The 18,360-nt window shown below is 35.7% G+C and overlaps 1 protein-coding gene across 3 annotated transcripts in view; it reads right to left on the minus strand.

Annotated features, from left to right (window-relative positions):
- Positions 1-18,360, minus strand: part of CCDC171 (coiled-coil domain containing 171) — a gene marked incomplete at both ends in the record, with an annotated part of 355,055 nt that overhangs the window by 69,939 nt on the left and 266,756 nt on the right. For all 3 annotated transcript variants that reach the window (XM_079707044.1, XM_079707043.1, XM_079707042.1), the window contains one exon: positions 13,168-13,299. In XM_079707044.1, coding sequence (XP_079563170.1) covers positions 13,168-13,299 — 132 coding nt within the window. The remainder of the gene's footprint in view (positions 1-13,167; positions 13,300-18,360) is intronic.

Consider the following 18,360-nt stretch of genomic DNA (forward strand, 5'->3'; position numbering starts at 1 on the left):
TGATGTTAGCCAAACCCAAATCTATATGATTGAAAGAGCTGACCATTTTATTGTTTAAAGCCAATTTACTGGTTTGAATTGGTCTCTAAATATGCTCAAAAATATATAAAGAACTCATACAACTCAGTAGCATAAAAACAAATATTCCAATAAAAAATGGGCAAAGGATCTGAATAGAATTTTTCCAAAAACACATACAAATGGCCAACAGGCACCTGAAAAGGTACTCAATATCACTAGTCAAGAGGGAAGTGCGAATCAAAGCCACAATGAAATATCACCTCACATCAAATGCTGGTGAGGGTGTGGAGAAAAGGAAACCCTTGTGCACTGTTAGTGGGATTGTAAATTGGTTCAGCAACCATGGAAAACAGTATAAAGGTTCCCCCCAAAATGAAAAATGATCCAGCAATTCCACTTCTGGGACCATATCTGAAAGGAACAAAAACACTATGTCAAAGAGATGTCTGCACCCCTATGTTCACAGCAGCATTATTTACAATAGCCAAGACATGAAAACAACCTAAGTGTTGAACAACAGATGAATGGATAAAGAAGTCTTTATATATATGTATATATGTATGTGTGTGTGTATATATATATATATATATCAGCCATTAGAAAAACAAAAAGAAACTCCTGCCATTTGTGACAACATGGATGGAACTTGAGGGTAAGATGCTAACTGAAATACGTCAGACAGAGAAACACAAATACTGTCTGATCTCACTTAAAAACTCAGGAAAAAAGAGATCAGATTTATGGTTACCAGAGGTAGGAGGTGAGGAGAGAGGGGACTAGATGAAGGTAGGGTGGTCAAAAGATACAAACTTCCAGGTGTAAGGTATATAAGTTCTAGGGATGTAATGTACAACATGATGACTATAGTTCACATTGCTGTGTGGTAGATTTGAAAGTTGTCAAGAGAGTAAATCCAAAGTTCTCATCACAAAGAGAAAAACTTTTTTTTTCTTTTTTTTTTGTATATGAGATGATGGATGTTAACTAAACTAATTGCTGCAATCGTTTCACAACACTACATGTAAGTCAAATTATGCGGTACACCTTAAACTTATACAGTGCTGTATGTCAATTATATCTCAATAAAACTGGAAAAATAAAAAATAAAGCTATAACCAATACAATAAATCAATAAATACTCTCAAATGATATTTCCATTTTCCCTCTAGAATAACTAGAAAACTTTGGCTCAAAGGCCACCCTGGGGTTTCCCTGATGGCGCAGTGGTTAAGAATCCACCTGCCGGGCTTCCCTGGTGGCACAGTGGTTGAGAGTCCGCCTGCCGATGCAGGGGACACGGGTTCATGCCCCGGTTTGGGAAGATCCCACATGCTGCGGAGCGGTTGGGCCCGTGAGCCACAACTACTGAGCCCTCGTCCCACAAGTACTGAAGCCCGCGCGCCTAGAGCCCATGCTCTGCAACAAGAGAAGACACCGCAATGAGAAGCCCGTGCACTGCAATGAAGAGCAGCCCCCGCTCGCCACAACTAGGGAAAGCCTGCGCACAGCAATGAAGACCCAATGCAGCCAAAAATAAATAAATAAATAGATTAAAAAACAAAACAACAAAGGCCATCCTGGTTGCTAAGACTCCTCGCTCCCAGTTACCTCGCTCTCCTTACCTAGAGTGTGCCTAGACTCTAGGAAAGCCGGTTTCTTCAGACCCTTCAAGAGTCTGCATTACCTTACCCAGTGGGAACAAATTAGAAGGATATGCAAGAAAAGATAAGCAGTTTATGTGACCAGGAATTTCATCCATTCCGCTTTCAGAATATAAAAAGGAAGGGGCCTTGAAAGAATGTCTCAGGAGACTCCTACGCACATGGAACTGAAACATGCCTTTAGTTTCCAAACATGATCAGACTTGAGCAAAGTAAAGGCTATTAGAGCTATATCTGATTAGCCTATAACAACACAATTGTTGAAGTCTCTGAGTTTTTAGGGGGCACAAACTACATGATTCCTTTAAGGCTCAAAACATAAAACACAAGATACTAGATATTAAATTCAAATTTCACCTAAGAATACATGCCATGGGCTGAATGTGCCTCACTATAAGAAAAACACAAGTCTTTCATTGAAGCAGTAACATGTGTTATTTTGGTGGGAAATGTTTTATAATGTTGATACAGTTCCCACAATCCCAATCTGAAACCTCGGAACGAGATGTGTTTTGGAACTTGGGATTTTTCGGATTTTGGAAATATGGAGCATATACCGTATATTAACACTCTAGTTGGGATGTGGGGCAACACAGTCTAATCAAATACATTTTACAGCAAAACCTTGGAATGATCACACTGAGGGGTATAAGCTGAGCCACAGCTCTTCCCAGGCTTTGTCACAAAATTAGTTCAGGTCAAGTTTTGCCTCCGAGTTACCAGTTTTCAGAGCATTTTATTGCTACCTACCACTCAGTGCTAAAGAGAAGTCATTTAACCTCTTCATGTGCTGTAATCAAAAACTTGGTAATAACGTGAGACACCCAAAACTTTCAAAGAATCCCTTCTCACTGATGAAGAATCATAACATCCCTCAACTCACACACACTGTCTTAACAGTAATAATCTTAACTGCTATCTTTTGAGGGCTTTGTGTAAGTCCCCATGCTAAGTGTCTCATATTCTTTTTTTCTATTTTTTCCTATGATATAACTTAATAAATATACAAGGTGAAGCTGCATACTTTATTTTAATCTTGATTTCCTTCTCAATTTTAGAAGGATTAAAAACATGGAGTTTCTTCTAAATTTTACATGTTGTAGGTAAATCATTCTACCAGATAATCATTCAACCAAAGACCTAAGGTTTGAGGACTTTTTTAAGCCTTATTTGCAAATATACAACGTGGGCCTCTTTTAAATATGTCACAGATATCACTTAGGCTTATGATATGCCACTTTGCTAAACCTCCTACCACTGGCACAGAACCCAGGAGCTTTCTTCACCTTAGTGCTCTGTTTTCTATGTTGCCCTTTTAATCTTAATGAAGTTATACCAAGTCAGGTTCACTGTGATTAATATGCATTATAAAATATACTCCAGACAAAAATATTGCTCTGCAACACAGAAGCAATGTCATACACTCCACAGAGAAAATCTACCTGGGGTCTGTGGGGTGAAATAGCCCTCACTCAGAAGAGATATTAAGATATTAGTATTTCACAGTTTCCTCAGCGAGTTACTTCTTAAGTTAGTCTTTCCCACAAAAGTTACACCTCTTTTTAATCAGCACTATGAAATTTTTGGCCATTGAAAGAAAAAAAAAGAAGCTACTAGCACTTTACTAGAAGGCTCTGAAACTGAAAAGCATTTAAAGCTTCAAAATTACCCTATGTTTCATTGGTGACTTAATATACAGCACTTATACAACCTCAGATAAAATATTTTTTAAACCATGATTCTGACAACTCCAAGTTTACGTAAGTGGGGAGAGGAAGATTTACTATAATTTGAAAAGATTTAAGATCACTTTTAGTTCTCTTTTTCAATTCAATCCTCTATTTCTGTCCCTCTGTCTGTCTGTCTCTACCTACACACACCCCCCACCACACACACACATACACTCTTGTGACTGATAATAGTCTGTTTAATAAAACTTAAGGCATCTGTGGAATCATTACAAGAAATTAGTTTTGTACCTAGTTTTAGACTGAATGATTTACTGCATTTCCCTTAATCCTTAAGTTGCATATTCATTGCTGTATTCTCCTCTAAACGCCATCACTTAAATTGTCATGTAGAATAGGGCAGATCAGGGTCAGTTTATATAAGCGGCATCAATCTGAAGAACTTCATTGGTCTTTATTTCAAGGCATTATTCAAAGAAAACTGACATTAAGAGAGCCTTAACTGACAGCAAATGAAATCAATCAGCAAATCACTAAGCCATAATAAACTCACTCAATTTGTAGATAACCCTTCCTTTCCCAGGTCTTCACCTAGGCAGTCCATCAAACACTGTTTTTTGTCCAAGTAGCTAAAATGAAGAGCAATTCTGTTGTAGCCCTTGAAAGTTCAAGTGCTCACAGGCTTCACTCTCTCAATAATAAGCATTAAAAGGTATTATCGAGTAGGGTTATACTTAAATAGGCTTCAAAAATGAAAAAAAAAAAGATAAAGAAAGCTTCATTCTCTCAATAATAAGCATTAAAAGGTATTATCGAGTAGGGTTATACTTAAATAGGCTTCAAAAATGAAAAAAAAAAAAGACAGAGAAAGGGTCAAGTTTGAGATTTAGTTTTTGCCTCTTAACATTAATGGCAAAGAAATGATGTTCTATCATTCAGGAGCTTTTCTGCTTTGAGGTACCTAGAACCGAAAATTGTAACTAAAAATAAAATGCTCTGTACTTTCATATGTTTTGTGCTTTTGTTTCTTTGTTTTTAACTAGGTGTGTCTCAAACATTTCACATACAGGCAAATATTGTCACTTTCCAGAGTTGGAATTTGAAGTCCAAAAAAAAAAAATCATATGGTATAAATAAAGGCAACAAAATGAGTTAAAAGGACATATGAAGACAGTAGTAATGCTTGAATTACTTTAAAAAATAATTATTCAAATAGAAGTATATGGTGAACATTCACCAAAGTGTTAGCAATGGCTTTATACTGAGCTGTAAGAAAACACTAGAGTTGTGGAACATTTTGTTCTTTTTATTGCACATGTTGCTACTAAAGTGAAACCTGTATCAAACAGGTCATCAGTCAAAAGTCTCCAAGAGTCAAAACACTAAAACATTCCTCAACGTCCTTAGGTTACTTTTCCTGAAACACAGGCCTGTTTGCCGTTCAGTCCAACATAATTTATATTAATTTAGCATTTTACAATATAAAAAGCACCTTATCTCTCTTGATCTCCCCACATTACATTATCTCACCTGATCTCCCCACAACCCCATGAGTGAAAGCAAGACAGGCTTCACCACCTCCATTTAAAGATGAGGAAATAGGGGGCTCAGGGCTGTTGAGTGACCTGCCAAGATGGTTACATTACAGAGCCAGGACTTCAATCCAGGCATTCTGACTCTCCACGTAGGCTTTCTCCAATACTACATTGCTTGCCTCTTCCCCAGCAGACACAGTTATTTTATCTCTTCCAAATTCCCATTCTGATCAACATAACGTTTCCAGCAAACTCAGTGACATTCAGAAAATTGCACAGATTCATGGTTGCCAACTCCTCCATCATCTGATTTACTTGCTTTTCTTTTAGAAGGGCAAAAATCTCATCCTGAGATTGAAAACTAAGCGAGTCTACACCTGATCAAGGAATGTTTACAAGCCAAATATTTAAAGGAAAATCATTTAAAAACTACCTATTAGTGCTGTTTAATTTCCAAAGTTTTTTCATCCATGTCATGTGATCCTCACAACTGCCCCAAGATGCAGCAGGGCAATTATCATCATCTTCATGTTACAGATGACAAGGTGATGCACCAGAAGAATTAAGGGCCGAAAGCTCACAGACAGTGATTCTAGGATAAAACTCCAGTTGCACTCAGCACCACAAGGATGATAATTCATATTCATCCTTCACAAGAAAGGACAATGTTGTTTTCCATGAGAAAAAGACAAGACAACAACTGGATAAAATAATGAGAATTCCTGTTACCTGTGTAATTTGTGTCTACAGGTAAAGGATTCCATCTTTTCTGTGGCTAATCCTATTACTTTCTGGTAAAGTTGTATAACCTCTTCAACCTTCTGTGATAGTGACTCTGCTATGAATTTATTTTCTTCCAAATTATTCTTCCTTATAATAAACAAAGGAAGAAATGATTTGTAAAAACTAGAAAAAACAAGGCTTTATTTTAAATAATTCCTACCAGATTTTACTTAGTGTCAGTTCAGATCACTGATGCCAGGTCACTCCCACAGGGAATAATTCGTGAATATTTTCAGCTGAGTTAAGGAGTAGGGAGTCACTAGATTCCTCAGTATAAGATTCTGTGTAGCAGAAGCTTTATACAGATGCATTTCCTTGCCCTCATCTGTCATCCTGTCATTTTCAAAAGGCAAAGAGAGATTAAAGTCCCAACAGGAAAAGAAACAGAACAAAACTGCTGTTTCAGACCACCACTAACCTGAAATAAAACCCATGATCCAAGATGTAAAATGTCCTATCAGCTAAACATTTAAAAAAAACTTTTTAGCACTCCTAGCCTTAACAGATTTTTTCTTTTTTAGAAATCTTAGCTATCACTTAATGCCCAAGACTATGTTTTAACAACAGATACAAAGAAAAATACGGGTTTTTTTTTTTTTACAACAAGTCTTTTGAAATAAAATATGGGGATTAAGAAAATAATGGTAGCATATATCACCTGGTAAAATATCTGGACCAAAAAGCATAATTCTACATTTTTATTCTCAAGATTCTGCCCTAGGGCTTCCCTGGTGGTGCAGTGGTTGAGAGTCCGCCTGCCGATGCAGGGGACACGGGTTCGTGCCCCGGTCCGGGAGGACCCCGCGTGCCGCGGAGCGGCTGGGCCCGTGAGCCGTGGTTGCTGGGCCTGCGTGTCCGGAGCCTGTGCTCCACAACGGGGGAGGCCGCAGCAGTGGGAAGCCCACGTAATGCAAAAAAAAAAAAAAAAAAAAAGATTCTGCCCTAAAATTCTGTTTGATGCGCCCCCCTACGCCCTCCACCACCACCATCATCACCACCAAAAAAAGAGAAAAAATGCAAATCAAATAGGCAGAGGAAGGGAAGGGAGGAGGAAGGGAGGCAGGGAGAGTGAGAGGACTTAGGTGATAATACCGGAACTGCTCTAATAACGACTGATGGGCGAGGTTAAATTTCTAGCAAAGTCTTCCTGGTCAATGGAAACTAAAACGTCCTGAAACCTTAGGAGAAGATACAGATTCAGGACAACAAGGTGTAACTCACAATGACTATAAATCAATGTTTAAATGCTGTTATGCTATTATTTAATCACTGTTGTCCCAATTTGCAACACACCCTAAAATTAGTCCTTCTGTACACATTAACATCTTACTTCTCTTTATATTTTGTTTTATTTAGCATTGCTCACAGCTCTAGTACCAGCAAGTTTTGAAGAAACTTAATGTATGCTTGTGTATTATCAAATCTTCAGAGTAGAATTCTAAAATTTTAACTAGCAAATAACAAAAATATTTTCTCTGACAACATTACTTCAGGAAGTGCCATTTATTCTTCCTGGTGTCAACATGAAAAACAAATGCACTAATTCTTATATTCATCCTTGAGGTAAGCCTCAAATCCTGGACATTTAGATTCCTCACTGGCACAATTTTTGTTCTGTGGAACTGGAGATTACAGCTGTCAAGCAGCTAGATGAGACAAAGGATGGCATTTTTCCATCAAAATGTCTTTATTCTCAGATGAACTATATGATTTTTCCAGCTAATTGTTTTCGCCTAATAAACAGGTCTTCCCTGGGAAGCACTTTCCAGCCTTTGAAAAAGGTAGCATTTCAACATTCTCTTTGATGCCACAACTGAATTCTAAAATCATTTTATGTTTTTTAATTTAAAAGATATTTTGATTTATGAATTTAAGGAGAATTGCAGGGCTTCCTTGGTGGCGCAGTGGTTGAGAGTCCGCCTGCCGATGCAGGGGACACGGGTTCGTGCCCCGGTACGGGAAGATCCCACATGCCGCGGAGCGGCTGGGCCCGTGAGCCATGGCTGCTGAGCCTGCGCGTCCGGAGCCTGTGCTCCGCAATGGGAGAGGCCACAACAGTGAGAGGCCGCGTACCGCAAAAAAAAAAAAAAAAAAGAGAGAGAATTGCACACTCATTGATAACAACTTTAGATAACCCCAAAATCTTCTCGATCCCTTATTACAAAAATGACCCCATTTACCAAAAAGGTCAGATTTCCAATAATGTCAAACATTCAAACCACAGTCATGGACCCAGAAATAAATGAAAAGGAATATCTATGAGACATACAGCTGTCACAAAATATATTCTCTTTACTTCACCATGGAGACTCTTAGACTAAACCCTGACAACTCTGTAAATTAGGAACCCAGTGAGAATGGACATCTGAAAATAAGGGAAGACCTGAACTATAAAAAGAAGGTAAAACTTTCTTTTAGTATCAGAAAATAAAGAACCATACTTTAAAAAGGAAACTAAAGAACTAATAGAAGTCATCTAGTCTTTCAGGGACAACTGGGCAATTTTACATATTTAGTATTCTACATATTTAGCAATATTTCCATTTAAAATGGCTAATTTTCATGTTTTAAAAAATAATCAGAGATCTGAAAATTCACTTATGGGGATGGAATAACTTGAAGAAGAAAATATCTACATAATACAAGATTTCAAGTAAAACTGCCTAACATTTCTTTAACTTCTAACTATGCCCAAATGAAGACATTTCTTATACAACAATTAGAAGGCTGCTGCATTAAGCAGTGTAACTGGGAACACATGTGAAAAATTATTAAGAGTGATTCTTGATATTTTTATTCCCTGACAGTTTAGGTACTTAGGTACAAGGTATTTGTTCCTTCTCTATATTAAAAAAAAAAAATCCCTTCAAGATGCCCTTTTATGATTTAACTTTATAAATACAACAAAATAGCTGGAAGAAATTTCTATGCCTGGAAAATAAGTTAAATGTAAAAAAACATGGTATCCCAAAAGTTGCGGGTATAACACATAACAAACAACCACACCAAGTAAGGACTTTGTAATAACATGGTTAGGTTACGGGTGATTAAAGGATTACTGGATTTACGGTAAAGATTCTTGTTTAAAATCTTCATAAATAAATGGTTTCACAACGAAGCCTTTCTAATGAAGTGTTTATAAACATATATTTATAAAATATACTACATTTCCAGAGGTATAGTTATTGTGCACTAAGCCTTAAACACTTTTATGAGATGGTTCGGGGGACTTTTCCTTTTAAATGAAGTGGGTTTAGAAGTTAAAAAAAAAAATTGATCCCAAGTCTCTTAAAGGCGTGCACAACTTAGGCACAGCAGCTTCCTAAGGCACCTTGACCAGTGTCTGAAATCAAGTATTAATTCACCCATACATACTGAGGGCCTCTTCTATGTGAGGCAGGGTTCTGAGCTCTGATGATGCATCAGTGAACAAAACCAAGTTCCTGGTCTCATGACCTTTCATGTTAGTGGAGAGCTAATAAATAGTGAGTGTTTACAATGTACCTGTCACTATTCTAAGCACTTCAGGTGGATTAACCCACTCAATAGTCACACTTAGTTAGAAACTTCTATTATTTTCATTTTATAGATGAAGAGGCTGAAATACACAGTTTAAGTAACTTTCCCCATTAATCTCTTTTGGATTTCTATTCTCGCTATGATCTCCTCACAAACGAAATTGTATTTTATAGAGAGACCCTACCTTTATTCTTTTTTCCTCTCAGCTACCCTAAAACACACACACACACACACACACACACACACACACACAACACTATGCCATGGTTTACAAAAGGCAGAAAGGCATGATTAAAAGAATGAATGGACCAGTGCACCCTACTCACTGGATATGTGACCTTTAGCAATTTACTTCATCTCAGTAAACTTCAGCTTCTTCCTTTGTAAAATAGATAAAAGCAGAGCACCTATTATTCATAGGGATGTTGCAGGGATTAAATGAGAGAGTAAATGTAAGGTGCTTAGCACAGTAACTGGTATAGAATAAGCACTCAATAATATCAATATTGATATTGTTCTGTGTTGTTTATTGTTGAATGGGAATGGAGGCACAAACATTTATTGGATGCCTGCTAATATTTTCCAGATATTAAAAGCATCACATATCATAATTATTGAAAAAACACAATTCAAAGTATAAGACAATGAGTAACAGGTATCTTTATAAAGTATGGGCAGAATATTTTTTCTTACAAAGTCCTCTGCATTCACACTGTACTGGGCTTTTCAGCTAAAGCTAACTTGTCTAATCTAGGTGTTTTATTTTTTTCCAGTATCCTAGTAGACTAATATGCTGTTATTTAGGAGATAAAAGCCCAGGTATAATAGTTCTAAACTTGCCATAGGAGCTTAAACAGGGGTTACGTTGGCGACATGGCCTCACTGGAACATCAAGTAACAAGGAAAAGTAAATAGGGAGCTACAGTTGATCTTAATCAAAATTATTTGAAGCTTTTGAAGAAACAAGAAAGACTGAAGAAAACAAATGGAAAGATATAGAGAAAAGATTCTAAGTAACCATTTCTTTAAAAACAAAACCACCCACACACACCCCTCAAAAGTAATAAAATCAAGCTACTGTTGCTTACTTCATCTTTACAATGTTTCCCATACTGGTCACAGTAATAAGAGCCACCATGCGCTGTCTGCTTTCTTTGTGCTGGGCACTGTGCTCTCTGCTTTACATGCATTGCCTCATTCAAACTTACTACAAGCCTGAGAAATTGTTAGCATTACACTTTGTTGTAGATAAGGAAATCAGGGTTAAAAGCTAGCAGATCGCAGAGACTAGATGAACTGAATTATCTCCTGTAGAAGAGTATCAGTCACATGCTCTTCTGGGTACAGAGAGATAAGGTAATCCACTCATCCTCTTCAACTTTCAGTCATGCTCATTGGTCTTCCTTCCATCAAGGATTATACCTATAATAAAGCTTGCCCCTTTGGGAAAGACAGACAGTGGCTGTCTAGGAAAACTTCAGCTCCTACCGCTCTAAATGATGGTTGTATATGTTGGCCAAATAATTCAGACACTACCACATCCTGCATAGTGGTCCTCCCCTCATCATAATCGAAAGCTGTGCACGCTTTGAGTAGTCTGCTTCATCAGCACGCAGCACAAAGTTAAACAAATACTGAGTTCCTAAATATGTAGCCACACTTAGCATAAATATATATATTTACAAACTGCAAAAAGGTGAAAAGTAGAGTTCTATAATATTAGCCCGTCAAATGGAAACACAATTTTGTATCTGTGAATTTGTCCACAATACAGCATAAACTATGACCTACATCATACTCAGATGCATAATGTATACTTTGTAAATGGAAGAAAAACTCCACTGTAGATTTCAAAGGTTTCACTCTTACCATTTAACACAGGCATCTAGATTTTTACTGTCAGATTTTACCAGTTCAGGCTTTGCAGTCAAATACACCCAGACTTAAACCCAGACTCTAGGCCTTACCATTTACCTGCTGTTGATCTGAGGAGAGTTACCTGCTATAGTTGTTGTTTTCAATTGTAAAATGGAAATAATGCCATCTATTTGACAGGTCCATTGTGAGAATTAACTGAGATCATTTATTTAAACAGCTAAGCATGATACCTGTTACACAGTAAGTGCTCACTAAAATGGCACTTATAATAATAATAATAATTATTATTATTATAGTTATTATTATAATTAAGGTCTTCAATTAATACAGTGCCTTTCTTCTCAAAGTACTCCATATCACCAATTGTGTCCCTGTGCGTGTGTGTGTGTGTGTGTGTGTCAAACACTATTAGGGCCCAAATCATGTGCTCTTCTCTGCACAGGATACTAAACCAAAACATATATTACTAAACTACAATGCATGTTACAGCACGTCAATACAAAATTTACCCAAGTGTTTAGGTATCTGGCAACCCACATAACTATTTTTATTAGAACTTGGAAAAGATAGTAGTTTAAAATACAAGCCCATCCATTTCCTTCCTGTTATTCACAGATGTCAGAACTCTTATAGAGTTCATGCTTTGCCTCAAAAAATGGCATTCCTAAGAAGCAGTCTCTTTCCAAATCACCACAATCTAGAGTTTGGGGGAAGCCTTTATTTGTGAATTATGACAAGTACTAAGCCCTGTGAGATTCCAAATTAAGATAACCAAGCAAAGGATTACTTTACAACCACTAGAAAAATCTCAAATCATATTGTACTTAAATATAATCAAATTTTAAATGTACATCTTAATCTTGTACTAAATAATGGTACAGTATTCTAGCCTGTAACTGAAAATAAAAATGCCTTATGCTTCATTTTACACATATGTTTTAGATATATTGGTGGACAATCTAATGAAAGAAACAACATGCATTTTTTCTTTGTTGAGCACTAATTTGAGTACTAATAACAAATTAAATTAGGGTATGGAGCATGTAGGAAAAAATTAACATAGCCTCACTTGGACTGACGTTAATTTTGTACGAAGCTAAAATTTTACAGGGTCATAAACTGAAGAATGAAAAAAGTTTATCTTAAACCTCAAAATGTGAAAGGGACTGAGTTTTAAGAGATATTTCTCTTAAATATGTTGAAAAATCTAGGGTGCTATTGAACAAGGACAACCTCTTTTGAATTACCAGGTTCCCTATAGTTTACATAATCTCGATAGATTTTTCTAATAAAGAAATTGGGCATTAAAGGGAGAATAAAATACATACTAAATTTTGTTTGTCTGATTAAAAAATATTTTTAATCCTAAGGAGAAAAATGATCACAATAACCTAATAGTAACCTAGAATAGAAAGCTAGCTGCAGCATCTGAAAATAAATGTTTTTGAAAATAAATATCTTTATTAAGTTTATTTTAAAGTTATTTGAGGTTTTATGATTTGGTGCTTTGAGTTTTATAAATGAAATAACCCAGCTGGCACATATAACAAAGTTCACTAAAACTAAACATTGAAGTATAAGATACTTTTCAATGCAAAGTGCAGCTAGGTTCTAGATTTGCTGAAATTAAATTGCCACCTGAGAAATGTTGGATATACTTTGGAATTAACACTGAAAAATATCAAATATCTATCCTGATAATTTTATCTAAAGTGATTTATTGTAAAACAATAAGAGCTACAAATTCAGACTAGCTTAAAGAGATAACAGCCTAGCATCTTATTGTCCTCTGCTGCCCAAAAAGTATGTTCTTTTGATACAGTACTTAGCTATAAACCGCATGTTTTTCCTTGGTAAAAAATAAAAAACTTTTCTGGATTATTTAACTGGCTAGTTCTAGGCTTTAAAGAAAAAAACAATTATTTGTGAAATATAGTGTTACATGACAGAAGAAAAATGAGGAAAAATTATTTGCATCTCCTTCAAGTTAGTCACAATACTTTGAGGCTTCCATTCTCCGCAGTTAGTGCAATTTCTTTTTCTACGTGTCTCGGTAGCAAACAATGTAATTTAGACTCTAACCTGGCACGCTACAACCTCTGGCCCACCCTTGAGCCCCTCCATTGCAAAGGTCTCCAGGTGCAGTCTGGGTAGCTGCAGGGTGAAGTCATTCCTACTTGCCGCAGTCCGTGACAGCGAGATCTGATCTCTGACCTAAAGGGAAAAAAATAGCATCAATGGTAATTCCCCTTCAGACACATTAACTGGGATGAACTGGGTCCCCTTGAGCCCACTGAGTGGACTTGCATTGATCGCTGGACCTGAAATCCATGAATAAATTTAGGACTAATTGATTTTTCGTTGCAAATAAATCTCTAATTCAGAGTACTGGGGGAGAATGTTAAGAAGAAAAAGCATCCTCCTGCTTGAAATGAGGGAGGGAAGGAGAGTCGCTAGAGCTCTTCTGATCAAGAGGTTTTGAATTATTTTTTCACTGTTCCACCCTCAGAAGAAAAAGGAAAGGAAAAAACATCCACAAAATCAAAAATAAACAGTAATCTCCTACTTATTCTCACTTTCTTAATAACATGTTTAATTTAACTGGTATTAACTGATATATATTAAACAAGATAGTTATTAGGTACTAGGTCTTTGAAAAGAAAACTTCAATATGTACTCTAGAATAAAAACAAATATGCTCAACACACAAGGAGACTTAAAAATATACTAGCAAGAGGTCTGCTTGCCCTCTTTACTCTAAATTAAACTTGAGGCTTAATGATTAAATACATATAAACCAACTTGGTCACACAACTTCTAAATAAGATAATGGATAAAATTAGTAGCGTTTGTACCATATTTTAAGTATTCAGTAAGGTAACAATACAAACACATCACAGATATAGAGAATTGGAGAAACACCAATTCTCTAGCTAGCCTCTACATCACATGCAGTTGATATTACACTGCCACCTTCTGGACAAATGAGAAATACTCACTATAAAATATAAACAGATACAAGAAAATGCTCAGAAACATGTATTTTCATTTTTAATTTCCAAACTTAGTAAAAGCCTCAAAAATTCCACAGTTTAGTTTTCTTTTAAGACCAGTGATCTCTCATCTTCAATCATACAGTTTAATGATAGCAGTTTTCATATGTATACATATTTCCTAACTTTCCTTATACCTGAATAGGTTTTAAAAAATTATTTCTTTGACACCATATATTTGATAAATAGTATACAATTAGCTTAAAACCACAGGACAAAATGAGTTTTTATGAGGTAGCAAAGGTCAAGAATGGGGAGAACTATCATTGCTCAAATAAATGTATTTATATCTCTAGTTTTACCTGAGCAATTTCATATGTAACTTGGCAATAATATATGATAGAAATCCCAACCTTCATTTTTCTATTCCAGCTTGTAAAACTGTTTGAATTATTTCTTACTTTATGAATGAACTATCATACTACATAGGGTTTCCTTAAATCAGCAAACATGTGCAAATACATGATGACATCTTTCATCATTCGTGCTAATCTAAGTTATAAAAATCCTTATACTCTCAAGTTGAGCTGAAGAATTTCTGTCAATAAGTGAATGTCAAAGTGTATGCTGTAAAACATACACTATAATGCAATTTCTATAACAGTGTGAGTATGATATTCACGCCGGAGTCCTAATTCAGAATGTATATTTATCTGTAACAAACATTCTCCAGGCTTCAGTTAAGATGAGAATGCTTTTAACTCACTTAACAAAATAAAGCAAAGACATTTGTGAAATATGATTTAGGTTTTATATCTTATATGTATGGACACCTTCTCTTGCCTTTTTTTTTTTTTTTGTCACCAATGTGCACTCAGATAAAAGGAAACATTAATGTGGATTAAGGTACTGAGAATTTATCAACATCAAACCACTAGTGTTTTGCCTTCTACCCTTCTGAACAACAGTCAATAGATCTAAATATTTTACTGCACCCTGGCCAATTCATTGTTTGATGTTTAAAAACTCACCCAGAATCAAAGAAAATTTATTAAATTTGAGCCCCCAAATGAGATACTATTAGCTTTGAAAGTCAAGTTTAACTGCGATATTGATGATTCTCTTTTTTCTGTGACAAAATTCACTAGGGAAATCCTGGATGTCAAAGTACAAAAGCAGATTGCTAATATGGGCAAGGGGGGGCGGGGGGGAGGCTATGAGCAATGTAGGTATAATCCACAACACACTCCAAGCACTGGAGGTCCTTTAACCCGATTAATATCAGGCACCATACTTCATCTGTGAAGTCTGACATACAGGAACACTAAGCCGCATTTTATATTCTCTAAATAAACTTTCTGAACAACATTAAGCTGGGGTATCTGGCATTTAAAACTGTGATTTATTGTCAAATTAACATTTTCACTACAACATTATTTAATTTGCCAAATGAAATAATTCTTTGCATTTGTATTAGATAAGGAAAAAACTCAAATGCAGTTGTATTGCTAAACCTAATGATGGGCATCATAATTATAACATTATTTGAATAACATGCATGTGTTAAACTATCATTAAATTATAAATTATCTGTTGAATGTTGGCAGTGCCATCAAGAGATGGTGCCCCATGATATAATGTCACAAATATTTCTACTAAAATTTAAGAATTTTTTCCCACTTTGAAATTAAATCAAAACTTTGAAAATAGGCATCTAAAATAGTCTCCAAATATTTCAAGGAAAAGGATTTTTTTAAGTCTTGATAAAGGACTGTCCAAGAATTCTTTTATTTTAATGGAAAAAGGGAGTGAAAGCATCATGTTGAAAGAATACAAAACAGTGACACTAGGACAAGTGAAAATATAACGATGCAGCAAAGAGCAGCAAGGAAAGGTGACAGGGAACAGGAAAAATAAAGGGCGAAAAGGGGAGACTGTTCAGAAAGAATGCAAAAGGCAAGTCTCAATATCAGTGTGTGAACAAGGATAAGAGGGAAGAGATTCAACACAGAACAGTAAGTAGAAAGACTCTCACCTTGTTTCATTAAATTAGTTCATAAGAAAAATAGAACAGCAGGCTGAGAACAAAGTGACTAAGAGCAGAAAAGAGATAAGTGGGATTTCTTTAGGAAATGCTGCCCACTGGATAAAAAATGGTCCTTCAACAATGAGAATTTAAAGTAAATTTCTTTACTGTCAAAAAAATTTTGAAGTAACAATATTAGGACAATAAAATTATTTTTCTTCCTACTCTTCCTAGGGAAAAGTAGGTTCACCTTTTAAAATAAAGATTTCAGTGTGAATTTAGGATTAGAACAACCATCATCGCCTGTCTATGGATTAAATTATAATTTCAAATTAATCTGAAATTATAATTTCAAAAGCCAACATTTAACTCTGCTACAGTACATCCTTATTCATCCTATCATTCAGATGCTATACCCTTTTTACTCTGATTTATTTATATATGTGAGCAACAAATTATATATTTTTTTCTACTTTAAAATAGCTAACAGTTCATTTTAACATATAATAAAAATTTTCAAAGAATTCCACAATATAAATCTCAACTGTAAAATTGTATACATTTTTATAACATTCTATAAAAACTGTACAGTTTCATATTTTGATAAAGAATAAAGAAAAGCATACCTATATTACTCCACCCTAAATTTCTGATTTTTAGAAAGAGCAGTTTACTTTCTCCCTTTTGTATTACATACTTTCAGAAAGCAGATATTTCTCAAAGATAATGCCATAAGAAACAAGAAAAACAGAGGCATATAGCAAAAATTAAAAAAAGAAACTTTTTAAGAAGCCAAAACATCATTATGAAATATTTATTTTATTGTAACAATCCAGTTCCAGGTTTAAGTGATTCTTAAGATCCATACTGTACTGTTCCTAGTCCTCTGATTAGCGTTTTCTCACAAGCCACCAATCTCTCCTAATCTTCTGTACTGCTACCAAAACACACAAAAAACTATTTCTGCTAGATACATCAACTATGAAATTAAACTAGTCATTTTTAGAAAAACTGCTCAACTCTCAAAATATGACCTGTATCTTTTATCATGCACAGTTATAAAGCCCTCTGCACCCAATGTTCCAATTAATTTTTTAAAAATTCATGAAATATGGTACTAGTTGTGTTTTTACCAATAGGATACCCAGGACGAAGCAGTGAGGGTTTTGATAAAAACTCAGATACATTTGAGAACACGTGTAAGAAGATGTACACAATGCCTGAATCTTGAATGCCTGGGAAAAGCAACTGATAATCGGACTTTTATATCATACTCCTGACCTGCCTAAAATTTTATTCATTCCAATCTATTATGGCCCCCAGTATTTCAAAATAAACCTTTTTTTACCAGAGAGATTTCCATCATATACAGATCCCAACGATATTTCCTGTAACTTCCACTTTTATCATCCTGTGTTCAGGTTTTACTATGCTTCCATTCCCTGCCTTCCTTTGTCCTACTTCCTCCTCTGTACTTCCTTCCACATCCATTGATTCCTTATTGCTTTCCCTTCTCTCTTTATTCTATTTTTCACCCTATACACTAGTGCAGCCTAGGCATTATTTTTCACCCTATGCACTAGAGTGCAGAGTGCAGTTGGCACACTACAGCCCAGGGACCAAATCCAGACCACCGCCTGTTGTTGTATATAAAGTTTTATTGGAACACAGCCACACCCACTCACTTAGCTAATGTCTTTGGCTGCTTTCCTGCTATGAGGATAGAGTTGAATAGTTGAGACAGAGACCATATGGTCCACAAAGCCTAAAATATTTACTATCTGGCCCTTTAGAGAAAATGTCGGCCATCCCCTGCCTCAGAGGTATAGAAGCAAAGACTATATTTTTCACCATCTATAGATTTTTTTTTAAATGACCACATCTCATCAGAGAATGTATGAACAATTTCTAGTGAGTAAACCTTGTATCACTAACACAGGGTGCCAGCTCACAGATACTTCTGGCTCCTTCTTTCAAGTTTTACATAGTCCAGTATACAACTTGACTGGGTCTAACTTTCCTGGCCCAATGACTGATCACCACTCTAATACCTAAACAACAGAAAAGTTGGCTAAACAAGTAGTATAGGCATACTGGAGAGCCTTTTATAAATACAGAGAGAAGGGAATCCACGAGAGTTAACTATATACTCTGCAATAACACTAGCAGCAGAAAAAACCCTATGCATACAGAGGTTCTTAGTAAGCATGTGATCAAATAAGAACATCATTCCAAACTCGCAAATTCTACAAGGCA

This window comes from Hyperoodon ampullatus, assembly GCF_949752795.1.
Source record: "Hyperoodon ampullatus genome assembly, chromosome: 6".
Classification (NCBI taxonomy): domain Eukaryota; kingdom Metazoa; phylum Chordata; class Mammalia; order Artiodactyla; family Ziphiidae; genus Hyperoodon; species Hyperoodon ampullatus.